Source organism: Carlito syrichta, unplaced genomic scaffold (genome assembly GCF_000164805.1).
Source record: "Carlito syrichta isolate Samal-C Ts95f unplaced genomic scaffold, Tarsius_syrichta-2.0.1 Scaffold302955, whole genome shotgun sequence".
NCBI classification, from domain to species: Eukaryota; Metazoa; Chordata; class Mammalia; order Primates; family Tarsiidae; genus Carlito; species Carlito syrichta.
This window is the reverse complement of record NW_007247051.1, coordinates 148,488-174,689: the sequence shown is the minus strand read 5'-3', so window position 1 is coordinate 174,689 and position 26,202 is coordinate 148,488. Positions and strand designations below refer to the sequence as shown.

General features: G+C 45.9%; 1 protein-coding gene across 1 annotated transcript in view; it reads left to right on the top strand.

Moving 5' to 3' along the window:
• The window catches only part of DNAH10 (dynein axonemal heavy chain 10), a 173,439-nt gene that overhangs the window by 20,109 nt on the left and 127,128 nt on the right, over nucleotides 1-26,202 (top strand). The window contains exons 9-19 of the mRNA XM_021711970.1: nucleotides 5,447-5,604; nucleotides 6,365-6,595; nucleotides 9,447-9,637; nucleotides 10,520-10,718; nucleotides 12,295-12,489; nucleotides 16,119-16,295; nucleotides 17,674-17,799; nucleotides 18,842-19,014; nucleotides 19,669-19,820; nucleotides 22,439-22,603; nucleotides 23,156-23,363. Coding sequence (XP_021567645.1) covers nucleotides 5,447-5,604; nucleotides 6,365-6,595; nucleotides 9,447-9,637; nucleotides 10,520-10,718; nucleotides 12,295-12,489; nucleotides 16,119-16,295; nucleotides 17,674-17,799; nucleotides 18,842-19,014; nucleotides 19,669-19,820; nucleotides 22,439-22,603; nucleotides 23,156-23,363 — 1,975 coding nt within the window. The remainder of the gene's footprint in view (nucleotides 1-5,446; nucleotides 5,605-6,364; nucleotides 6,596-9,446; nucleotides 9,638-10,519; nucleotides 10,719-12,294; nucleotides 12,490-16,118; nucleotides 16,296-17,673; nucleotides 17,800-18,841; nucleotides 19,015-19,668; nucleotides 19,821-22,438; nucleotides 22,604-23,155; nucleotides 23,364-26,202) is intronic.

Below are 26,202 nucleotides of genomic sequence, written 5' to 3'. Positions count from 1 at the left end.
GGTGTCAAAGCATTATGACCTGTGGGCCAAATCCAACCCACTGTCATTTTTTGCATGGCCTGTGGACTAAGAATATTGTTTTTAGTTTTAAATGGTTACTTTTAGCTGGGCTCGGTGGCTCAGCCTGTAATCCCGTGCTTTGGGAGGCTGAGGTGAGTGAACTGCCTGAGCCCGCGGGTTCAAGACCCGCCTGGGCAACTTGGCGAGACCTCACCTCTAATTAATCAAAAATTAGCCGGGCATGGTAGCGCGCGCCTATAGTTCCAGCTACTTGGAAGGCTGAGGCGGAAGGATTGCCGGAGCCCAGCAGGTCGAGGCTGTGGTGGTCGTGAGTGTGCCACTGCACTCCAGCCTGGGTGACAGAGTGAGAATCCAACTCAAAAATAAGAAATAATAGCCTGGCTCAGTGGCTCAGCCTGTAATCCCAACACTTTGGGAGGCTGAAGTGAGTGGATTGCCTGAGCCCGCGGGTTTGCGACCCGCCTGGGCAACTTGGCAAGACCTCATCTCTCTCTCTACAATAAATAAAAAACTAGCCAGGCGTGGTGGCGCGTGCCTGTAGTTCCAGCTACTTGGAAGGCTGAGGCGGAAGGATCGCTGGAGCCAGCAGGTCGAGGCTGCGGTGGCCGGGAGTGGCCACTGCACTCCAGTCTGGGCAACAGAGTGAGACTCCAACTCAAAAAAATAAATAAATAAAAATAAAATAAATTGTTACTTTTTTTCAGTTGCTGCATAAGTGTCTTCATTCTAATCTCAATTCTCCCTCTTGGCGTACAAAGCGTAAAATATTTACTATTTGGCCTTTTAAGAAAAAGTGTGCCTACTTTATGATATCAGTGTGAGGAAGAAATCTGTTTTTCTTTTTTTGAGTTGGAATCTCACTCTGTTGTCCAGACAGGAGTGCAGTGGCAGACTCATGGCCACTGCAGCCTCGACCTGCTGGACTCAGGCAAACCTTCTGCCTCAGCCTTCCAAGTAGTTGGAACTACAGGCACATGCCACCACGCCCAGCTAATTTTTAAATTTACTGTAGAGACGTGATCTCACCAAGTTGCCCAGGCTGGTCTCGAACCCCTGGGCTCAGGCAATCCTCTCTCCTTGGTCTCCCAAATTGCTGGAATTACAGACTTGAGCCACCATGCCTGGCCAAAATCTGTTTTTCTGAGGGGACATTTATGAATAGTTTCCTGTAGGTTACTGGCTGTTAACTTAAAAAAACTTTTTTACTCTTTTTCTTCAAGATGCTTAATATCACACATACCGGGTAATCTGTTGCAGAGTGAGTTTTTAATAGGTTATATTAGTATCCTTATATCAAATACACTTATATTTATAAATATTAATAAATGTGTGTATATGCACTACAGTAAGCCTCCTACATACACACCTTCAGGTGGCAAACTTTCAAAGATGTGAACGTCCGTTTGCACGTCCAGTCACGTAAGTCAGTTCACGTGTCTGGTGTACGTTATTACGTACGTGCATCCTCTACAAGTGGTTGTGCTTCTGTGTCCTTTACAGGACTGTTTGGAGGACAGCTGTACAGTATCTTTATTTCAGGCTCAGGATTTCAAGCCCAGCAAGCGTAAAAGCAGCAGTGATGTCGCTGGTACTGTGTAGCTGATTGTATTCGTTGGGGACCTAGGCTAGCTTTGTTGGACTCATGGACTTAACGAACAGGCTTTCGGAATGGAGCTCATTCATATGTAGGGGGCTTACTGCATATTAAATTTTCTTAGAGTAGTATGTACATGAAGTTTAAAAAATTATATAGTAATAACAGACACTAATGAGTTGAAAAATAATGACCCTGCCTCACTTTCTCTATCTGTGAGTTCTGCTCTCTCATGGTGACTCCTTCCAATTATTTAAATGTTTCTATTGATGATTTCTGCCATCTCTGTAAATTAAGTGCACACACTGCTGTTTCTTTTTCTTTCTTTCTTTCTTTTTTTTTTTGAGTCGGAGTCTCACTCCATCACCCAGGCTGGAGTACAGTGTCATATTCACGGCCACCCCAGCATCGACCTGCTGGGCTCAGGCGATCCTTCCGCCTTCGCCTTCCAAGTAGCAGGAACTACAGGCGTACGCTACCATGCCTGGCTAATTTTTTGATTTATTGTAGAGATGAGGTCTTGCAAAGTTGCCCAGACTGGTCTTGAACCCATGGACTCAGGCAATCCTCTCACCTTGGCCTCCCAAAGTGCTGGGATTACAGGCTGAGCCACTGAGCCCAGCCTTTTTTCCTTTATATTCTTATGGATTTTCTAGATTTTTTTTTTGAGTCAGAGTCTCACTCTGTTGCCCATACTAGAGTGCAGTGACAGGCTCACAGCCACCCCAGCATCAACCTGCTGGGCTCCAGCGATCCTTCCACCTCAGCCTTCCAAGTAGCCGGAACCACAGGTGCCTGCTACCATGCCTGGCTAATTTTTTATTTATTGTAGAGACGAGGTCTCGCCAAGTTGCCCGGGCAGGTCTCAAACCCCTGGACTCAGGCAATCCACTCGCCTCAGCCTCCCAAAGTGCTGGGATTATAGGCTGAGCCACTGAGCCTGGCCTTGTTTCTTCTTACTTGTAGACAATAGGCATTATTTTCTGCTATGATGATGAGAACTTTGCTCCTCCTTCCACACTGCCAGCCTTCCTGCTTCCTTCCATGTTAGTTCTTCTTTTCATTACATAGTAAATTGTGTTTATGTTATAGGATTTTAGGAATATCGCTTACCATAGACAGAGTGGTGGATTTGGACAGTCTTTCTTTCCTAGTACAACTTTTCTCTTCTTCCTTCTGCATTCCCAATTGATGTTCTTTTCTTTCTTTCTTTTTTTTTTTTGAGTTGGAGTCTCACTCTGTCGCCCAGACTGGAGTGCAGTGGCCGCTCCCGGCCACCGCAGCCTCAACCTGCTGGGCTCCGGCGGTCCTTCCGCCTCAGCCTTCCAAGTAACTGGAACTACAGGCGTGCGCTACCACGCCCGGCTAATTTTTGATTTGTTGTGGAGATGAGGTCTCGCCAAGTTGCCCAGGCAGGTCTCGAACCCAAGGGCTCAGGCAATCCACTCACCACAGCCTCCCAAAGGCGCGGGATTACAGGCTGAGCCACTGAGCCTGGCTAATGATGTTCTTTTCTTAAACTATAAAGTCCTCTTTGCTTTTGTTTTTGCAAAAACTCCTCAGTGCAAAAGGGCCCTCCATCTGCGAGATGTGCTCCTCCCCAGGGTCCTGAGTTCCCTGTTCCCATGTGGGCTAGTTGCTGTCTCAATCCGTACCACAGCTATCGTTCCTGCAGTCCCAGGCCTTTTTTTTTTCTTAGTTGGGTTTTACTCTCTAATTGTACAGGAATAGATCCTTAAGTAACTTCTTCAGCAAAGGTGTGTGGGAAATACTTTTATGAGAACTTGCATGTCTGAAATGATTTTATTCCAATTTTTTTTTAGATTGGAAAATATAGTTTATTTAGAAAGTAAATTAGAGAGAGAGGTGGGGGGGGGGGGAGATTCACCTCCCCAAGGTAGGGGAGGGGTCTAAAGCTTGGAAAACATGACCTGGCCAGACCTCAAAGAGCCACATGGCTGGGCCAGAGCTTAACAACAGCATTTCTGGTCTACCTTCACAGTTTGTTAATGATTTGTCTAGAAACTGAAGTTTAGGTTAAAAATAACTTTAGCACAGGATTTTGAATACATATTTCTTCATTGCTTCCTAGCAGCCAATATTTAGTGGTGAGAAAATGAATGCTCTTTTTTTTTTTTAAAGCCAAGGTCTCACTCTGTGACCTAGGCTGGAGTACAGTGACATGATCACCACAGCCTCGACCTGGGCTCAGGTGATCTTCCCACTTCAGCCTCCTTAGGATCTGGAACTACAGGTGTGTACCACCATGACCAAATAAATTTTTAATTTTTTTCTAGAGATGAGGTCTCATTATTTTGCCCCAACTGGTCTCAAACTCCTGAGCTCAAGGGATCCTCCTGCCTTGGCCTCTGAAAGTGCTGGGATTACACCTGTGAGCCACCGTGCCAGCTAAATGCACTTTGGATTTTTGTGTTTGTGTGTGTGTGGCCTTTGTGTAAGCTTTTAGGACCATCTGGTTATACCTTGTGTTTTGAAATGTTATTATGATGATGGGCCTTTGTGTGGTTCTTTTTCCATTAATTTTGCTAAGTTTTCAATCTGAAGACAAAAAAATTTTCTTGGTGATTTTCTCCACTGTTTGTCTTTGTTTCCTCTTGCAAAAATTCCTGTTGGATGAATGTCTATAGGCTTTCTTTCTCTCTTTTTTTCCCTGCCCCCTCCACCCAGCTTTATTTTTTATCTTTTCTCTTGTATTTTGCATCTTTTTGTCTTTGTATTCTAATTTCCTGGAGTGGTTTTCAACTTTTATCTTTCTTTTTTTTTTTTTTTTTTGAGTTGGAGTCTCACTCTGTCACCCAGGTTGGAGTGCAGTGGCATGCTCCAGGTCACCGCAGCCTTGACCTGCGGTGATCCTTCCGCCTCAGCCTTCCAAGTAGCTGGAATTACAGGCACACGCTACCACACCCGGCTATTTTTAAAAAAAATTTATTGTAGAGATGAGTTCTTGCCAAGTTGCCCAGGTGGATCTCGAACCCGTGGGCTCAGGCAATTCACTCACCTCAGCCTCCCAAAGCACGGGATTACAGGCTGAGCCACCGAGCCCGGTAACTTTTATCTTTCTAATCTTTGATTGATATTCATATCAGATATTCATATATAATAATATCAGATAGTCATATATAACATTCATATTATATAGATATATATTAATATATGATATCACATATTCATATATAATATACATATTATATTTTCAATTTTTTTTTCTTTTTTTAGAAAGCAGGGTTTATTAAGAGGACAGAAAAGCTCCCACAGTTGGAAAGGACCCGAGGGTGTTACCTATATTTTCAATTTTTAAGATCTCTTATTCTCTGCTTGTACCTTTTTGATAGCATTCTGTTCTTGTTTGATGGATGCCATAGTGTCCCAAATCTCTGAGACAAATAACTGAGATTTCTTTTTGGAAATTATCTCCTTTTCTTTACATTATCTCAATTTCCTCCGAGGTCATTTTTTTTTTTTTTTTTTTTTTTTTTTAATCTTAGACTGTCTGTTTCATGCTGGAGGTTACCTCGAATATCTATTTGGCTCTGGTTGTTTAATTTTTAAAAATTGAAGTCACTAGGTTGTAAATTCAGAAACATCTTAAATCACTAAATCATTTTGACAGAGCTCAACACGGGAGCAGTTATCTAGAATGTTTTTATGACATTCTAGCGAAAGAGAATGAGACGGATGTTATTAGGACAGGGATGTGTCAGACCTTACATTTGTGAATATGGGAGAGGAGCCAGCTAATTCGCTTGAACGTTACTGGGCATAATTGTTTTTCCCGAACTAAGGGCTGACTGATCATTTTTATTCTAATAGGTGAGATCAAGTTGGAAATGCCGAGCATCAGCTTGGAGGGAGAGGTGTCTGACCTGGCAGCTGACCCGGAAACGGTTGATATCTTGGAGCAGTGCGTGATAAACTGGCTGAATCAGATATCAGCTGCTGTTGAGGGCCAGCTGAAGAAGAAGCCTCAGGTAACTGGAGCGGGAGGGGCTGGTCCGGGTCAGACTTTTCATCCTGAGAAGGAACCAGGTGTCAGGGGATCTGCATGATCTGGCCTCTTTTCTTACTGTTTGATGACTTTCTTTAAAGATCAAAGTAGGGCGACCCCCTCGGGTCCCCTCCCACTGTGGGAGCTTTTCTGTCCTCTCAATAAATCTTGCTTTCAAAAGAAAATAAAAAAGATCAAAGTAAACGTACCCAAGTTATCATTCCTGAGCTTTCTGATGACTGTCTGGATTGATAGAGCACTGTGTGTCAGGCAGGACGCTTGGGCTGCCAAAGACGGGAAACCCAACTCAATGGGATCAAATGAGAAAACAAATTTCTTGGCTCATATAACTGAAAAGTTCAGAGGCAGGACTGGCTTCAGGTACAGTTTGATCAGCATTCTGGTTGTGTTTCTCTCTAGATCTCTGGGTTCCAACCTCCTCTCAAGGGAGCTTGGGCGGGGGACATGGCGGGGGAGTCCTCCTGAGGCTGGTTTCCCTCACGGCAGGCAGCAACTTGCTGGCTTCATATTTTCCAGAGAAAGTTAGAGCATCTTTGTCCAGCATTCCTAGCCAGAGTCCTGAGATTCACTTTGATTGGACTGTCCTAGGTCAAGAGCCCACCCCGAAGACTCTGCATGGATTGGGGCAGTTGGGAAGAAAGTAACAGATGCTGGAGAAGCTACCACAGTGTCTGCTCCACCCTAGTGATGAGCATTCTTTGTGTGTTCGTGTCACCTCTCAGGGTAATGGCCCTCTGGCAGAAATTGAATTCTGGCGGGAAAGAAATGCAACCTTAAGTGCACTCCATGAGCAAACAAAGCTTCCGATAGTCAAGAAAGTCTTGGAGGTGATCAAGGAAGCAGACTCAATGCTCGTGGCTAACTTGCAGCCAGTCTTCACCGAGCTCTTCAAGTTCCACATGGAGGCCACGGACAACGTGCGCTTCCTGTCCACCGTGGAGCGCCACTTCAAGGTAGGCCAGGTGGGCGGCGTGTTGTGGAGTCAGCTTTGTCGGTGAGGTTTCATATGATTGCATTTCCTTTTTTTTCCACTCAGCGTCTAAAAATATCATTTTCTCGACTGGGGGCAGTGTCTCATGCTTGTAATCCCAGTACTTTGGGAGGGTAAGGCCGGAGGATTGCTTGAAGCTGAGAGTTGAGACCAGCCTGGGCAACAGAGTGAGACCTCATATCAAAAAAAAAAAAAAAAAAAAAATTTGGCCGGTCTCGGCGGCTCAGTCTGTAATCCCACGCTTTGGGAGGCCGGGGTGAGGGAATTGCCTGAGCCCGCGGGTTCAAGACCCACCTGGGCAACTTGGTGAGACCTCATCTCTACAATAAATCAAAAATTAACCGGGCGTGGTATCGTACGCCTGTAGTTCCAGCTACTTGGAAGGCTGAGGCGGAAGGATCGCAGGTCAAGGCTGCGGTGCCCAGGAGCAGCCACTGCATTTCAGTCTGGACGACTGAGTGAGACTCCTACTCAAAAAAAAAAAAAATCATACAAAAATTAACCGAACGTGTTGGTGTGTGCCAGTAGTCCCAACTACTTGGGAGACTGAGGCAGAAGGATCGCCTGAGCCCAGGGGGTCGAGGCTGCAGTGAGCCGTGATCATGCCACTGCACTCCATCCTGGGCGACAGAGTGAGACTACAACTCAAAATAAAAATAATTTTACCCATTTCTAGGTGGATAGCTTAGTGGAATCAAGTATATAAACAGCTACGTGTACCTACCACACTGTCTATATCCAAGACAGTTTCACCTGGAACTCTACACTTATTAAACACCAACACCCCCCTGCTTCTTCTCCCGGGTCTTTGGGAACTTCTGTTTCCCTTTCTGTCAATATAAATCTGAGTGGGAGTCACACCGTGTCTATCCTTCTGTCTGGCTTCTTTTACTCATTGTGCCTTCAGGGGTCATGGTGTGGTACCTTCTTGTTCCTTGTTATAGCTGAATCATCTTCCAGCGTATGGGTCTGCCACAGTCTGTTTCTCCAACCATCTGTTGATGGGTGTTCGCACTGTTTCCACGTTTTGCTTTTGCAAATAATGCTGCTGCAAACATGTGTGGACACATGTTTTTAATTATTCTTGTACCAAGGAGTGGAGTAGCTGTGTCATATGGTAACTCTGTTTAATTTTAAAAACCTTTTAAAATTTCTATTTGATATTTTTATTTATTTATTTTTATTTTCACTTTTTTGAATCAGAGTCTCACTCTGTTGCCCAGGCTGAAGTGCAGTGGCATGCTCATGGCCACTGCAGCCTCGACTTGCTGGGCTCAGTTGATCCTTCCGCCTCAGCCTTCCAAGTAGCTGGAACCACAGGTGCTCACCACCATGCCTGACTGATTTTTTAAAAATTTATTATAGAGATGAGGTCTCACTATGTTGCCCAGGCTGGTCTCGAATTCCTGAGCTCGTGCAATCCTCTCGCCTCCACCTCTACCTCCTAAGGTGATGGGATTACAGGCATGAGCCTCAGTGCTTAACTTCTATTTTACATTTTTAGAGACAGCGTCTCACTGTGTCACCCAGGCTGGAGTGCAGTGGCATGATGATGGCTCACTGTGGCCTTGACCTCCCGGGCTCAGGCGATACTTCTGCCTCAGCCTCCCAAGTAACTGGGACTACTGACATACACCACCATGCTCAGCTAATTTTCCCCTCCCCACCTGACAGCCATCATCTTTGTCTCTTCCCATTTTGTGGGTCAGGAGTCTGGGAAAAGCTTAGCTGGGTAGCTTTTCTTGTGGCTTCTGTGATACCTGCTGGGTGGGGGCCGGGGGTTGTGGGGCCCTTCCCTGTCGGCTTCTTTGCCTGCTTGCCTGGCGCCTGGGAGCTTTCTGGCCTCTTACCACGTGGTGTCTCACGCTGCAGGGTCTCTCCATGTGGTTGGCTTCAGTGTACTGAAGTGGTCACCCTCCTTCCATGATGGCCAGCTTTCGAAACACAGGAAGCAGGCCTTCGGAGGCTGTGCTTGGAAGTGGCCCAGCATCACGTCTGCCATAGCAGGAACAGACTTAAGGCAGGCTCAAGGGGCAGAGAAGGGGATGCCACCTCTTGACGGGGAGTGGCAGGAACAGACGGGACAGTGTCAGGAAGCTGTGGCTGTCTTTGGAAAATGCGACCTGCACATGTGATGTGTGTTCTTTATACTGTGTGTATGTGTTTGTGTGTACTTAACATTACACACAGATCCTTTCTCTACACACACACACACACACACACACACACACACAAGGATCTGTGTGTAGTATTGAGTACACACACACATGTTCTATATATATCGTATATTAACATGCTCTTGTTACTTTCTTTTCTTTTTTTTTTTTGAGTGAGAGTCTCACTCTGTCACCCAGGCTGGAGTGCAGTGGTACACTCACGGCCACCGCAGCCTCGACTTACTGGGCTCCGGCGATCCTTCTGCCTCAGCCTTCCAAATAGCTGCAACCACAGGCACACGCTACCACACCTGGCTAGTTTTTTGATTTATGGTAGAGACGAGGTCTCGCCAAGTTGCCCAGGCGGGTCTCGAACCCCTGGGCTCAGGCAGTCCTCTCGCCTCCGCCTCCCAGAGTGCTGGGAGTATAGGAGTGCGCCCGACCTTCCTGCTCCTGTAATCGCAGATCTCCTCTCTCCGTCCTTGTCTGTGTGCACAGACAGATTTCTCTTCCTTTGTGTGTGTGGCACTTTCCTCTGCGTTCATTCAGTGCGTGGTTTGAATCCAGAGGAGCGACAGCCTTGCGTGCTTGTGGTCTTGTGGAGTAACCTGAGCCTGGTGCCAAGGTGTCTCGTGTCCTCTCTCCCCTCCCGGCCAGAACATCACACACGGGTCCAGCTTCCGTGTGGTCCTGGACACCCTCCCCTCCATGATGAGTGCGCTGGGCTTGGTGTGGATCATCTCGCGCCACTACAACAAGGATGAGCGCATGGTCCCGCTCATGGAGCGCATCGCCTGGGAGATCGCCGAGCGGGTCTGCAGGGTGGTCAACCTGCGGACGCTGTTCAAGTAAGAAGCTGCCAGCTCGTTGGTGTTTTAGGTCTTAAGCAGCTTGAGCGAGCTGTGATTCACATAAGCAGGCACGTCGCCCACTTGAAGCGTACAGTTCGGCCCGGCATGCTGGCTCTTGCCTGTCATCCCGGCACACTGGGAGGCCGAGGTGGGAGGATCACTTGAGCCCAGCAGGTTGAGGCCAGCCTGGGCAACATAGTGAGACCTTATCTCTCCAAAAAGGAAAAGAAAAGCCAAGCACAGTGGCTCACGTCTGTCATCCCAGCACTTTGGGAGGCTGAGGCAAACGGATCGCTTGAACCCAGGAGTTTGAGACCAGCCTGGGCAACATAGAGAGACCTCTTGACAAAAGAGAAAAAAAGTAGTCGGGTATGGTGGCATGCGCCTATAGTCCCAACTACTCAGGAGGCTGAAGTGGGAGGATCACCTGAGCCCAGGAGGGTGAGGCTGTGGTGAACTGTAATCATGCCAATCCACAGTCTGGGTGACAGAGGGAGACCCCACCTCAAAAAGAAACAGAGAGAAACAAAGGATATAGGTGAAACAGGTACCAAAATCTAGGCTTTGCATGTTGCTCCAGTGTTGAAGTCATCACTTTTGACCACTGGCCTGGGGGCCAAGGCCGCCTGCCCTGCTTCTAGTAAAAAAGGTCAGCAGGGGGACCCAGCACTGCATGCCGAGGGGGCAGCGGCAGGGAGGGCCACAATTCCCCCCTTGCAGATTGCGGCAGAGCTCGCCCGCTGAGCTTTCCACAGGGAGGCCTGAAACCAGGGAGGTTCCCGGCTTGAATCCTCCCCGAGACACCTGCTCTCCCTGGGGAGTGGGACTTGGGCTGCAGCTCTGTCCTCCCTCCCGTCACGCCATCTAATGGCTTCGCAGAGAGAACCGGGCGACTGCACAGCACAAAACCTTGGATGCCAAGAACACCCTGAAACTGTGGAAGAAGGCCTACTTTGACACCCGGGCCAAGATCGAGGCTTCGGGGCGCGAGGCTCGCTGGGAGTTTGATCGGAAACGGCTGTTTGAGAGGACAGATTACATGGCCAACATCTGCCAAGACCTCTCCGACATTCTGCAGGTGGGTGGCCAGGCAAAGGCGGGTCATGCAGAAGAGAGCTGGGATTGGCCCGATGGAACGGAGGTGGCCTTGACAGTGGCCCCTCCATGCTGGGTGTCGGGAAGGGGCTGGCAGAGAGAAACTCTTGAAAGCAAGAACACACAGGGTCACCGGGCGCGGTGGCTCATGCCTAGAATCCCAGCACTTTGGGAGGCCGAGGCGGGAGGATGGCTTGAACCCAGAGATCAAGACCAGGCAACACAGGGAGACTGTCTACAAAAATAAAAAAAATTAGCCAGGTGTGGTGGCGTGTGCCTCCCAGCAACTTAGGAGGCTGAGATGGAAGGATTGTCTGAGTCCAGGAGGATATGGCCATGGTGAGTTGTGATTGTGCCACTGCACCCCAACCTGGGTGACAGAGTGAGACCCTGAATCAAAAACAGAAAGAAAGAAATAAAAAACATACAGGCCGGGCGTGGTAGCTCAAGCCTGTAATCCCAGCACTTTGGGAGGCTGAGGTAAGGGGATTACCTGAGCCCACGGATTTGAGACCAGCCTGGGCAACATGGTGAGACCTCATCTCTAAAATAATTCAAAAAACTAACTAGGCATGGTAGCATGCACCTGTAGTTCTGGCTACTTGGAAAGCTGAGGTGGAAGAATCACCTGAGCCCAGCAGGTTGATGCTGGGGTGGACGTGAGTGTGCCACTGCACTCTAGCCTGGGGGACAGAGGAGACTCCAACTCAAAAAAAAGAGAACATTTAGAATATACTAGAAGGCACCAGCATGTACCAGAGTACACCAGACCTTTGTGGCTTTTCCTTGTCTTCAGGAACATCCCTCCCTCCTCCTGCTTTTGGGTTTTCCTTTGACCTCTTTGGCTACACCTTCTCCATGTCTTTTGCAAAGTCTCTCCCCTCTGTCTTCCTATTCTGTCAGGATTCCTCAAAGGCTGGTCGGAGACCCCTCTTCATCCTCTCCCTGAGCCAGCCATCCTCACCCACGGCCTCGACTACTGCCCATCAGCCAGGGCTCTGCGTCTCTCTGACCCCTGACCTCTTTTGGATGGTTGGAAAAAATGCTTATGATTGAGCCACAGCCCTTGCCTCCTGAAGGTGCAGCTGTTCATCCATTCTAAATATTTATCAAGAACTCACCATGTGCCAGACACTTTCTGGCTGCTAGACAATGGTGGGTGAAACCCAGGGCTGGCTATGTGAGTGTAGCGGTCACACAGTGAAGTGATATTTAGCGATGAGTAGGAGATAGCTAGGCATTTCAAACTGCAAGTGCCCAGGCCCCGAGGCAGAAAGGAATGTGATCCTGAAGGAAGGCTGGTGAGGGAAGAGCAGACTGGGAAGAGGTTGGAGGAGTCCACAGGGGCAGACCTGTGCATCTTGTAGACCGCGTTGGGGCAGCTGACTCTTCTCTTACGTGCAGTGGGCATAGCACCCAAGGGCTTAGCCAGGGAGGAGATTGCCTGCGTGACGTGATGTCTGCCTTCAGGTAAATCTGGATATGCTATCCATTCATAGTCGGAATGTTCAAGGGAAAACCAAAATGTAACCGCCTCATTGTTCCATCTGATGGGACAGGTTATGGAGGAATTTTACAACATATTTGGTCCAGAACTAAAGGCAGTGACGGGGGATCCCAAGCGCATCGATGACGTTCTGTGCCGGGTGGACAGCCTGGTCACCCCCATGGAAAACTTGACCTTTGACCCCTTCAGCATCAAGTCCTTCCAGTCCTGGAAGTATGTGATGGATGACTTCAAGATCGAAGTTCTGGCAAGTAGCTTATCCCTCGATTTGATCTTGGGAGCGAGCGCCATGTTTTCCCTGTGTTAAACGTGTCGGGTTATTTAATAATGCTTAGAGTTTTTTTGTTTAATCACAAAAAGTAATGTCTGCTTATTTGTAAAAAACAAGAACAAGACAGAAGCGTAGTGCCCAAGGCAACGGAGAGTATTCCTCACTCTGCTTTGACCGGCTTCCGCTCCCTGAGTGGGATGAGTTTAAGTTGAGCTGGACACAGTCACATTTCTATCAAGTTTGCTTCAGGCAGTATGCATTCACCTGTCTATGGGGCGAGGTAAAAATAAACTCGACATGACAAGAGAGTCACAAGCATCCCATGGGGTTTTGATAAGTGTGTTTTGTCGAGGTTGAGGTCAGGGAAAGCAACAAGTTGGAAGGAACCTCTGGGATTGGGGAAGCTGGGAAAGAGGAGGCAGGCTGAGACGAGGTAGGAGCAACAGCATAGAGGCATCCGAAGTGAGAAGACAGGAGGTGTCTGAGGCAGAGCCGACAGAAGGGGTTGGTGTAATCTACGGGGCAGGTAGTAGAGGGAAATCGAGCTAGAAAGGGGCTTGAATGTATAAAGAGAGGGCCAAGGAGGGCCACGGTGAGGAATGGGACTTAATTTAGAAGGCAGTAGGGCAGAACCATTGACAGTTGTTGACCCAGGAGTGATATAATCAGAACTAGACTTCAAGAAGGTTTTTTTGGCCACAACACAGGCTGCTTTGGGCTGGGGAATGACAGCGGGGAGGGAAAGGTGGTAACCTGGGGCATGGGGGCGGCAGAGTCTGTCAAAGAGAGACTGTAGCTGAGAATTCGATTCATTCCTCATAGCTTTAGGGGTGACCCTCATGCCCACTTTTTCCGTCTTCATTTTGTGTCTTTCGTGATTGTCATTATAACCTCAAAGCATCTTTTTATATAGCCAACCCCAGATGGCTCTACTGGGTTATATAGCCATTTCTGTTTTAATTGTATCCAACTCATTCTCAGCTTCTATTTCATCTTAAGTGTTATTTACTTTTTATTTTGCATGCTTCTCAGAAAAGCACAGTGTTATTTACTTTTTAAATTGAACTTTCTGCTGGGCACAATGGCTCACACTTGTAATTCCAGCACTTTGGCAGGCAGATGCGAGAGGACTGCCTGAGCCCAGGGATTTGAGACCAGCCTAAGCAACTTAGCAAGACCTCATCTCTACAATAAATCAAAAAATTAGCTGGGCATAGTAGCGCACTAGTTCCAGCTACTTGGAAGGCTGAGGCAGAAGGATTGCCTGAGCCTAGCAGGTTGAAGCTATGGTAGTCATGAGCATGCCACTGCACTCCAGTCTAGGCAACAGAGTGAGACTATGATCAAAAAATAAAAAAATAGATAAATACAAATAAATTTAAAAAAAATGGAACTTCCCATCCAAGTCACTTAGGTAATACTGAAAGGCTCATTATCAGAAAAAGCAGCCCTATGTTTATCTCCTCTCTATCTCCATTCTTGCTGTCATTTCCCACAACTTTAGATATTTCTCTTGTTGTTTCCCTCTGTATTTCCTAAAGAATATGCCTATGTGGTTATTTCCTGATTTAGGAATTTTAGATATCTGTTAACTTCTTGGAGTAGATAAAGACTTGACTGTCCCATTCCTAATTCCATTTGTCCCTCTGTCATCTAACATAATTTTATCATAACTTGTGTTTAAATTAATGGTAAGTATTTATTAATTGTCTGTGCAAGCATTGTTCATTATTAAGCCAAAAAGCCCATCATAACATGCTGCCTTTCTTGCCCAACCCTTCATTTTTCCCGGAATTAATTGTTGCTTTTATTTTTCCTTTGCCTAGTTATTTACATACCCACTGTTAATTTTTTGCAACTTTGTTGACATCTCTGCTACATACTTATTAGCAATGGGTTTCAAATGCAGAAACATATTTGTGGTATCATTTTCCTAGAGGCCTTCCAGAGCTCACTGTCCTCCTATTCCACTCTGGACTGCTTTTTAGGCCTGTTACAAAGGAGTCACCTTAGGACCTCCCGTCTTCTCTTATCTTATTCTTGGTGCTTCCCAAGTCAGGTTTCATGGGATATAGATTTTGTGAGTCTTGAATGTGTAAATTCCTAAATAACAGTAAGGTATAGAATCCAAGGTTGCATATAATTTTTCTTTAGAAATTTGAAGACATTCTTCATTGATGTCTAGCTTCCAGCATTATGAAAAATTTGATGTCATTCAGATTTAATTTTTCTAGAACTAGGCTTCCACTCCTTTAGAGTGGGGTGGGCACAGGAGGGGTGGAGGATGCACAGTAGCCTGGTTGTGCAGGGTGGAGAGCTCCCCTCTCTGACCCTCACTTTCAAATACACCGACCTCCATCCTGGTGCCTGGTTCCTCCAGATGCTCAGCCTCTTAGAGCTTCTTTGAGGAGCAAACAGGTATTCATCTGTGCTTATATTACCTGCATTAGATTGTCACTATCTGCCATTTTTAAAGTTACTCTACTTCTTTTTTTTTTGAGTCAGAGTCTCACTTTGTCACCCAGGCTGGATGGAGTGTGGTGACTCACATATGGCCACCCCAGCGTCAACCTGCTAAGCTCAGGTGATCCTTTCACCTCAGCCTTCCAAGTAGCTGGAACTACAGGTGTGTGCCACCATGCCTGGCTAATTTTATTTATTTATTTATTGTAGAGATGAGGTCTCCCAAGTTGTCCAGGCTGGTCTCGAACCCATGGGCTCAGGCAATGCTCTTACCTCAGCCTCCCAAAGTGCTGGGGTTATAGGTGTGAGCCACCGTGCTCAGCAAAAGTTATTCTCCTTCTATTAAAAATTCTGAACTATCTCCTGCTGCTGTGTCCTCTCCCATATTTTTTGTCTACGTGAGTTAGTCTTTTTAGAAATTCATTTTCTCCATCACATTGAATTGGTTGAGGCGAGAGATCAGAAAATCAATCCACCATTTTTATTGGATATCAACTTCCATTAAAGTGCAATAGAAACTTGTCCCAAGCCACTGATTTTCTTTTCTTCTCATTTCTTGCCAGTTTTTATTTTTATTTTTTCAAGATAGTTATAAGAGCTTATCTTTTTTTTTCAGATTATTGAGAAAGAAGCAAAAAACTTTATCGATGAATCTTTTAAGACACTCCGATCAGCTGAAGCAGCGTTTGACATGCTTTTAAAGTTTAAGCACATTCGTTCCCGGGAAGCTATTAATCGACAAATGATGATGAAATTTAATGATATTCTTGCACAGTATTGTAAAGAGGTAATTAAAAAGTCAATAGTTGTTGGAGCACTAAAAATACACTCGGCAAAATGTGAACAATTGAGTCACACTATTCTCTTTCTCACCTGAATTCAGAGAAATTGGAATTTTCCCAAATAAGCATGTCACGTGATACAAGTAACCCAAGCAAAGTGGGTTTGTTTATTCAGCGGAGAAATTCAGTAAGAATTTATCAAGTATAAAATTGCTCACATTGTAGCGGGCCCTGTGTGAGTTAGTAATAGTCATGGTAGTAATAGTAGTCAGAGGTTCCTAAGTAAGTTCTGAGCTTGAATCTTTCTTGGCTAACATGGTGATGTTTATCACTTACAGAATACATTTGATTGCTTTTCAGATTGACATAGTCAATAGACTCTTTGTCCAGAACCTTGAAAATCCACCACTGTATAAGAACCACCCCCCGGTAGCCGGTGCAATATACTGGGAGCGATCTCTGTTCCATCGGATCAAGCACACCATCCTCAGGTTCCAGGAAGTGGAGGACATCCTGGACAGTGATCGAGGACGGGAAGTATGTTGCTTTAAGTATGTTGCTTTCGCCACGTGCCCTCTCGCCTTCCACTCTATCATCCTGGCCTCCCTGACCCCTTCCAGGAGAGTCATTGGACCTAGGTGACTGCCGCCTTGCAGTAGGCTACGTAGAGCCCATGTGAGAAGCAGCTCAATGTCAAGGCCATACCTGCAAGTCAGTGGGCATCCTTGATTGAGGGCTCATCTGTTTTTGTTTTTTGTTTTTAGATTAGAGAATATAGTTTATTTAGAAAGTAAATGAGAGAGAGAGAGAGAGAGAGGGAGAGGATTCACCTTCACCTCCCCAAGGTAGGGGAAGGGGCCAAAGCTTAAGAAAACATGGCCTGGCCATAGCTCAAAGAGCAAGTGGCCACACCATACCTTAGCAAGGCAATGGTGGTGATGACCCAGCAATGGCCTGAGGGCTCATCTTTAAAACTACTTTTTGTGTTCTTTCTCTTGGGCATCTGAATACACCAGGCGTCTTCCAGGTTCTGGTCATGTGGGCTTCTACCCGTCCTTGACCTTCAGCTCCTTTGGAAGATGACCACCATCTTTTTGACACTATCCCTCCCCCTAGCCCATGGATTTTTATATGTTATATAGCGGAGGATGACAAACCTTGTTTTTAAAGATTCAGATAGGAAATATTTTAGAGGTTTGGGCAATTTCTGTTGCAATGCCTCAATCTGCTACTGTTGCAAGAGAGTTTATTCTGGATAATATGTAAATGAACAGTCATGGCTATGTTCCAATAAAACTTTATTGATAGATGCTGAATTTGAATTTCTTATATTCATATTTTCACATGTTAGGGAGCACTATTACTGTTTTGATTTCCTTCTACTCATCCTTCTAATCATGTAAAAGCCATTCTTGGTTCACAGGCCACACCGAACGCAGCCATGGGCTGTAGTTTGCTGACCCCTGCCTTTTAGCTTAGATTTCAAGTCATACCATCGAAAACAAACCCTCCAAAATATTTAAGAATCTGACTACTTCCCTTTTCAAAATATGATAATAGATAATTAAAATATATATGCACATATATATGTATAGAGAGATGAGAAAATGTTATCTTTTTTTTTTGAGTTGGAGTCTCACTCTGTTGCCCAGGCTGGAGTGCAGTGGCATGCTCACGGCCACCCCAGTGTCAACCTGCTGGGCTCAGGTGATCCTTCTACCTCAGCCTTCCAAGTAGCTGGAAACTACAGGCACAGTTCTCGCCAAGTTGTCCGGGCTTGTCTTGAACCCGCGGGCTCAGGCAGTCCTTTAGCTTTGGCCTCCCAATGTGCTGGGATTACAGGCTTGAGCCACCGCAACCAGCTGAGAAAATATTTCAAAGAACAAAAATAACCATTATTTGAATTCTTTGATAGGTAAGACAAAAATACTTGGAAGTGGGTAGGACAATGAAGGAATATGAAGACAGAAAATATGAGCAGTGGAGAGAGATGACGGAACAGATTCTTCCAAATCTCATGAAGAAGAGTCTGCTGACCAAGGTGTGTGTTTCCAGACCCTTGTCCCAGATCATGGTGGCCATGTAAGATGATGGAGTTTGTAGCATTTTCCTGAGGTTTGATTTGTTAACGCTCATGAAGTTGACAGGTATTTCCAAAATCAAAGACAAAGAAAATGGCTGGGCACAGTGGCACTTGTCTGTAATCCCAGCACTTTGGAAAGCCAAGGCGGGCGGATTGCTTGAGGCCAGGAGGTTGAGACCAGCCTGGGCAACATAGCAAGACCCCATCTCTTCAAAAAACAAACATCAAAAACAATAGCAAAAGACCCAAAAGGACAAGGAAGGACAAGGGTTGACTGGGAAGAAGAGGAGAGGCAGAAAGGACGGAGAATGGAGACAGCACAATGTCGTGCTTAGTACATGGGCTGGAATCCTGCAGCCCTACTGACTATGGGCAAGTGGCTTAACTCTGAGCCTCAGTTTTCTCCTTTGTAACATGTATTGGATCAGATGACGTGAAAGTCCAAAGGATTAGTTAGACCGTATGTGAAGTAGCTAACAGTTGATCATTTTTAACCTACAGAAAACTGCCATTCCATGGATTCCTCCCTGCCTTGAGCACTGGGCCCGGCACACAGCAAGTGCTCAATAAATGATCTCAGCTACTGGGGGAAAGATGTGACTTGACAGTTTTAGATCTTTGGTCTCTGACATTCTGCCATAGGTGCCAAAATGAGTAGAGGGGGCCAGGAGGGACCTACAGGGACTGGCCTGCTCAGGTTCTGTCAAAAGAGGCGGCCATTCCTCAGCTCTGCCTGTCGTTGCTATACATGATTGGATTTTCCAGTTTTTCAAGAGATGCAGCAAGTCTAGGTTTTTAGGCGAAATTGCCCAGTTTTCAAATGTTGGCAACCACACTGAAGTCTTTAAAAACTCTGTTCACCCAACAGAATATGCATTCTAGATACTTCCAGCCAGCACCCCGGTCTGGTGGGGGCCCTGTGTTTATCTTCTCAAGTTCACTTTTAACTTGACTGCCCTTTGACAGCCCTTCCTGTTCTAATGAAACACCTCTCCTGCAGTCTTCCGCCACTGCCAATGACACTTCTACTACCGAAAAGGGAGCTGTTTTTGTCATCAATTTTTCACCTGCTCTCAGAGAGATTATTAACGAAACCAAGTACTTGGAACAGCTAGGCTTCAACGTCCCCGAATTAGCAAGAAACGTTGCTCTCCAAGAAGACAAATTCTTTAGGTAAAAAGATTCTTCTCTTAAGTTAGCAGTAAACTTTTTGGTCTTGGGAACTGTTTATACTCTTAAAAATTATTGAACATGCCCCAGACTTTAATGTTTGTGGATTTTGTAACTACTGATATTTACATTAGTAATTGAAGCTAAGAAATGTTTAAAACATGGATTTATTCCTCAATCTAAAAAGCAATAACAAACCTATTACGTGTTAAAGTAAATGACATTTTAGATAAGAAGTAAGCAATATTTTTCAAAAAAGGAAGTTAGTGGAAAGGTGATGGTGTTTTAAATTTCTGCAAATCTCTTGATCAAAGGTATAGATTGGCACCTACGGCAGGCTGGGCACAGGCTGGGTACTGGCCCCAAAACAGGTGTCCAAGCCAAAGCCTGTGTCTATCAAATAAACACACAAACAAGCATATGATGGCCAATGACACATGTGCCCCAAGCCCTCTAATGCAGAGGGTGGCAAACATGGCCAGCAGTCCACCTCTCAGTGCTTGGTCTATTTTTGTAAATAAAGTTTTATTGGAACACACACACACACACACACACACACACACACACACACACACACACAGGAGTAGGTTGACCTTTGGTCTCTTGTAACCTTGAGCATCCTTGCAGTCTTCTTAATGATGCTCCTGTCGTGTTTAGGTACACAGAAGGACTACAGCGTATGCTGGATCATTATCACATGCTCAGAGGAACGTTGAATGAGGCAGAGACTATGCTCCTCGATGACCATTCTCAGGAACTGATCCGAGTGTTCAGATCTGGATATAAGAGGTTGAACTGGAATTCACTAGGTAACACATTTCTTCTATTTTATTGCCTTTTAGACTCTGGGATGCAAAAATAATTCTTTTGGATTGTTTCATTTGAGTTGCAATTTTTGTATGTTTATAGATACAATTAACAAATAATTTTTGAGGGTTAAGCAAATACACATTGTGGAACTTAGAACTAATCTCCAGGCTGTCATTGGGGTGAAGGTAAGAAGGGTGATATTTTCACATTCTGTAGACCAAAGTATTTTTTGCCAAAAAGAAAGTGACCTTTCCTTTTTTTAGTGAAAAATTTATTATTTTGCATTTTTTAAAATAGATTTTTTGAGTCAGGGTCTCACTCTGTCACCAGGCTTGAGAGCAGTGGCATGATCATGGCTTACTGCACTCTCGACCTCCTGGGCTCAGGCAATCCTTCTGTCTCAGCCTCCTGAGTTGCTGGGACTATAGACTCACATCACCATGCCCAGCTAATTCTTTTTTATTTTTTGTAGAAACAAGGTCTTGCTCTGTTGCCTAGGCTGGTCTTGAACTCCTGGGCTCAAGCAACCCTCCCACCTCGGCTTTCCAGAGTGGTGGGATTATAGGCGTGAGCCATTGTACCTGGCCTTCTTTAGTTAAAAATTTAATTTGGAGGTAATTATTGACTCACATGCAGTTGTGAAAAGTTACTCCAGGGAGATCCCATGGGCCTTTGACTCAATTTCCCCCAGTGGTAACATCTTGGGAAACTGGAAGGTCACAACCAAGGTATTGACATTGGTGCATTCGGGAGAGAGCTCATTTCCACATCACAATGATTACAGTCAAGCCCGCTTCCCCCTAGCCCCCCTTAACCCCTGGCAACTGTGAATCTGTCCTCCATTTCCATAATTTATGTCATTTCAAGAGTGTCATATAAATGATACATAACCTTTTCTGGGCTGGAGTTTCTCATTCAGTCTGATTCTTTGGAGATCTGTCCAAGTGGTTGCTTGTAGTAACAGTTTGGTCCTTTTTCTTTTTTCTTTTGAGTCAGAGTCTCACTCTGTTGCCAGGCTGGAGAGCAGTGGCACGCTCACAGCCACTGCAGCCTCCACCTGCTGGGCTCAGGTGATCCTCCCGCCTCAGTCTTCCAAGTAGCTGGAACTACAGGCATGTGCCACCATGCCTGGCTAATTTTTTGGCTTATTGTAGAGACGAGGTCTCCTCAGTTTGCCCAGGCTGGTCTCGAACCCATGGTCTCAAGCGGTCCTCTCACCTCCGCCTTCCTAAGTGCTGGGATTATAGGATGTCCAACCCTTTTGCCCATCCTCTAATGAGATCATTTGCTTTCTGCACTGTTGTGTTTTGAGCGTTCCTGAGACATTCTTGAGACTAGTCCTTGGTTGGATGTGTGGTTTGCAGATGTTTTCTCCCATTCTGTGGCTTGTCTTTTCTTTCTCCTAGGAGGGTCTTTGATAGAGCAACAGTGAGACAATTTGAAAAAGTCCAGTTCATTCATTTCCCTTTAATTTGTTTTGCTAAGAATCATCACCTTGCCCTAGATCTCAAGGGTTTTCTTTTTTCTTTTTTTTTTTGAGTTGGAGTCTCACTCTGTTGCCCAGACTGGAATGCAGTGGCCGCTCCTGGCCACCTCAGTCTTGACCTGCTGGGCTCCAGCGATCCTTCCGCTTCAGCCTTCCGAGTAGCCAGAATTACAGGCGCGCTACCACGCCCGGCTTATTTTTTGATTTTATTGTAGAGATGAGGTCTCACCTGCCCAGGCGGGTCTCAAACCCGCGGGCTCAGCCTCCCGAAGGCGCAGGATTATAGGCTGAGCCACCGAGCCTGGCTGGGTTTTCTCTTTGCTTTTTTCTTTCTAAAAATGTCATGGTTTCAAGTTCGTGATCCATTTTGAGGTGTGTGTGTGTGTGTGTGTGTGTGTGTGTGTGTGTGTGTTTATTAATTAAAATGTGAGACCAATCCTAAGTGCTTAACCTGGGTTGGCCATTCACATTCTCGCTGTTTGTCTTTCTAAACTCCAGGCCAGAGGAGATTGCAGGCAGGGAGGTTAGAGTGGAGGGTGCAGGGAGCCGCAGTAGGGAGATGACAGGGCTCGGTATTCCTTTTCTTCCTATGATGCTTCTAACGTGATTGTGCTAAGATTCCAACAGAAGAAATGCATCACTTGGTTGATTCTGGGCTCTTTGTCCCAATTTCTTTCTTTCTTTCTTTTTTGAGTTGGAGTCTCACTCTGTTGCCCAGGCTGGAGTGCAGTGACATGCTCCCGGCCACCCCAGTGTCGATTTGCTGGGCTCCGGTGATCCTTCCGCCTCAGCCTTCCAAGTAGCTGGAACTACAGGCGTGCGCTACCACACCCAGCTAATTTTTGATGTATTGTAGAGACGAGGTCTTGCCCGGGCTGGTCTCGAACCCAAGGGCTCAGGCAATTCACTCCCCTCAGCCTCCCAAAGAACTGGAATTACAGGCTGAGCCACTGAGCCCAGCCCTCATCCCAGTTTCTTAGGTTGCCACCTCCAAGCCCCAAGGGACTGGAATGAGCAGGATCTTTCCTGGGAAGGGATGCCAGGGTTAAGGTATGAATGTCAGTGGGACAGATATGGAAAGGCAGGGTTGGAATCCAGATGTCTTTCTTCTTTCTTTTTTTTTCTTCAAAGGTATTGCTGACTACATAACTCGGTGCAAGCAGGCCATTGGGAAGTTTGAGTCTCTCGTCCACCAGATCCATAAAAATGCTGATGACATTTCTTCCAGGCTTATACTAATAGAGTCCGTAAATCTCTTTAAATATCCAGCAGCTAAAAGTGAGAGTGAACTCCCAGGTAGATTTGACTTCTTGGTTCTTCAGTTGCGGAATGAATAACAAAACCACTTGGTTATGATTACAGATATATATATTTATGAGGGATGAGCTGAAACTATTCCTAATGATCTCAGTCATTTACCTGAATGGGTCATGGGTCATTCTTACTTTTTGTCATGTTTTGTATTGCTTAGTTTAAAATGCTTGAGTCTGAGTATTGGGAGTACTTTGTCGATAACTTCATACCAGTAAAGTAAATTGTGTCTTAATGGGCTCACATTTAAGATGTTTTAGGCAATTGTAGACCAGTCAACAAGGAATTCAAGAAAAACAAGGTTGCCCAGAGGTGTAAGAGCCGCTTTCTGGATGCATGTGACAGGCATTCCAGCGTTGTCATTTATTTGTCTCTTAGAGTGTGTCTTGACTTCTGGTGTTTACTTGTTTCCTGCTTTGGTTCAAGATTGGAGGCTGTTTTTTATTTCCAGCATAAACAGCTGATGTTTGGAATGACTTTTGAGTGCTGTCTTTCCCTGAGCTTGTGGATACCTGTAACAGATTTCTGTCTCTCCAGGTGTGAAGGAATTCTTTGAGTACATTGAGCGAGAAAGGACCAGAGATGTGGACCATATGGTCCGGTGGTATCTTGCCATTGGGCCTCTGCTGACCAAAGTCGAGGGCCTGGTTGTCCACACCAACACAGGCAGGGCACCCAAACTCGCCTCCTACTACAAATTCTGGGAAAATAGAATTTATGAGGTCCTGACAAAGCTCATCCTGAAGTAAGTTTGTCTTCTTGTGGCATGTTTTATAAACAGTGTGCGTCGGTGAGTACCTTGAATGCATATGGACAGTTAATTCCTGCTGAAGGGCCTTCACAGGATGGAGGGATGACCTTCCATTTGGGCTCCTGATCTTGTGAGGCCCCTCAGCCTTCAGAAAAGGAAGTTATCCTGCTCCTCACGTCAAATGCCTGAAAGTCTCAGTGTGTCTGTTCAACTGGTGACAGAATTGTTCCACTCAGTATTTACCCAAATCCCAGAGGATGCCCTCACTCATACCGAGAGAAACAAATTTATTGATTGATTTATTGAGTTGGAGTCTCACTTAATCACCCAGGTTGGAGTGCAGTGGCACGCTCACGACCACCGTAGTGTTGACCTGCTGGGTTCCGGTGATCCTTCCACCTCAGCCTTCCAAGGAGCCGGAACTACATGTGCGCCCTGTCACACCCAGCTAATTGTTTTTCATTTATTGTAGAGACAAGGTCTTGCCAGGCGGCCTGGGCTGGTCTCAAACCCGCAGGCTCAGGCAATCCACTCGCCTTGGCCTCCCAAAGTGCTGGGATTGCAGGCTGAGCCACCAAGCCCAGCCGAGAGAAGCAAATTCAAAGGGCGCATGACCCATTCCTTCTTCTAGTGGTCTAAAGTCAACCCCTGACCAACAGGGTCATCACACATGTGCTGAATGCCTGTTATGCCAGACTTGGTGAGCTCTTTCCCTTCACTCTAGGGCCCCACAGCCCAGCAGCTCAGCTAGACCAGGTGGGAGCTGAGTGCCTGGACTCCCTCGCATTGGCGGCCCACAAACTACCCTGGGATATGAAGCTGACAGCTTAGGATCACGTGCAGACACCAGCCAATGAAATTCATCACTGTGGCTGTTATGGCCATATTGTTAGGGGCGGTGGTATTCATGTCGTTACACAATGTCTTCCTTGTGAAGAACCCCAGAAAAAATTTCTCTAATTTCCCCTTTGACCCTAACCTCCTGAGAAGGCATTTTTCTTTTTTCTCTTTCGCTTTCTGTTTGGTTTTTAAATGATATGGGCACTATGAATTGTTTTCGTTTTTTGACTTAATAACTTTCCCTTTCTCCTTGGCTGCTAGGAAGCTTAGAACCCAATTTGTATCCTGAATGCAGCAATTGTATAGTTAACTTACAATTTGCATTTTTAGTCTCACCCTTGACTATCCATACATATATTTTTAAAGCTAACATGTACAAAGTCTCACCTTGCACCACACTTTGTGCTATACTCTTTCCAATTCTCATTTCCATTTTATAGATGAGAACACTGACTGTTGAGAGGTTAGGTGACTTGTCTAGGGCCACATAGTCAGTAAGAGGAAGAGCTGGAATTTGAAACTGGGCAGTCTGACTCCAGTGCCATGTCTCTAACTTGTATCTGATTGGTTTTGTTTTTTTTTCTTATTTTGTCCAACTTTGATTTTAGGATCTCTTACTGTAGTTAAGGTAACCCTGTGAGGTGCTAAGTCCACTTTGGAACAATGCCTTAGTAAATAGAAGAAAAACCTGTGGCTTTCTTGTTTTCTGAACCCAGTTTGGCAAACCTCATTAAGGCAGTCTTTTAAGTAAATCTATTTTCTATGTCTTTCATTTATCTTTTGTTGTTGCTTCTAACTTATACTTCTAAAACAGCCCCTTAGATGAAGCCTCTGTCGTGTTTCTCCTTCTAATATGCTGTATTTTTCCTTGATCCACCCGTTCATCCATCCATCCATTTACCCATCCATCCGTCCGTCTGTCCACCCATCCATCCATCCACCCATCCATCCATCCACTCATCCATCCATCCATTTACCCGTCCATCCATCCGTCCGTCCATCCGTCCATCCATTCATTTGTCCATCTATCCCCAACCATCCATCCGTCCACCCACCCATCCATCCATCTACTCATTCATCCATTTACTAATGCATCCATTCATCCACCCATGTACCTATCCATCCATCCATGCGTCCATCGACTCATCCATCCATCCATCTTTCCTTCCATCTGTCTATCCATCCATCCATTCACTTATTCATCCACTTACCCATCCTTTCATCCATTTACCCATCCATCCATCCATGCATCCATGCATCCATCCATCCATCCACCCATCCACCCCTCCATCCATCCATTTACCCATCCATCCATCCATCCATCCATCCATCCATCCACCCACCCACCCCTCCATCCATCCATTTACCCATCCATCCATCCACTCATCCATCCGTGCATCCATCCATCCAAGGTTTATTAGTCTGTCCTGTGCTGGGTGTTGGGCTAGACTCTGGTCACAGGCAAGGCTCCTGTCCTATTGTAGCTTCTCTAACCTCATAAGGGAGAGAGGCAAGACATAAGGAAATAGACATAAAGGAGATGATTTATGTGAAATAAATAAAGGATAATAGTGTTCTGGGGTGAGCATGGAGGGGCTGATGAAGTTGGGTGGTCAAGAAAGGCGGTGTTTTAGCTGAGACCCGAGGATGAGGAGTGAGCTTGAAGTGATGAGGGAAGCTTTCAGGGGAAGCCAAGAGCCACTGTGAAGACCCATAGGTGGGAGGAGCAGAAGAAAAGAAAGATTGCAGAAAGAAAGAAAGAGATTGAAGGGAGGGATGGAGTTGGAGAGGCTGGCAGGGGATCAATCAGACCGCAGAGAGCCTGGGGAGCCATGTCAAGGAGCTCACGTTTTATTCTCTCTCTCTCTTTTTTTGAGTTGGAGTCTCACTCTGTTGCCCAGGCTGTAGGGCAGTGGCATGCTCCCAGCCACCGCAGCCTCGACCTGCTGGGCTCCGGTGATCCTTCCGCCTCAGCCTTCCAAGTAGCTGGAAC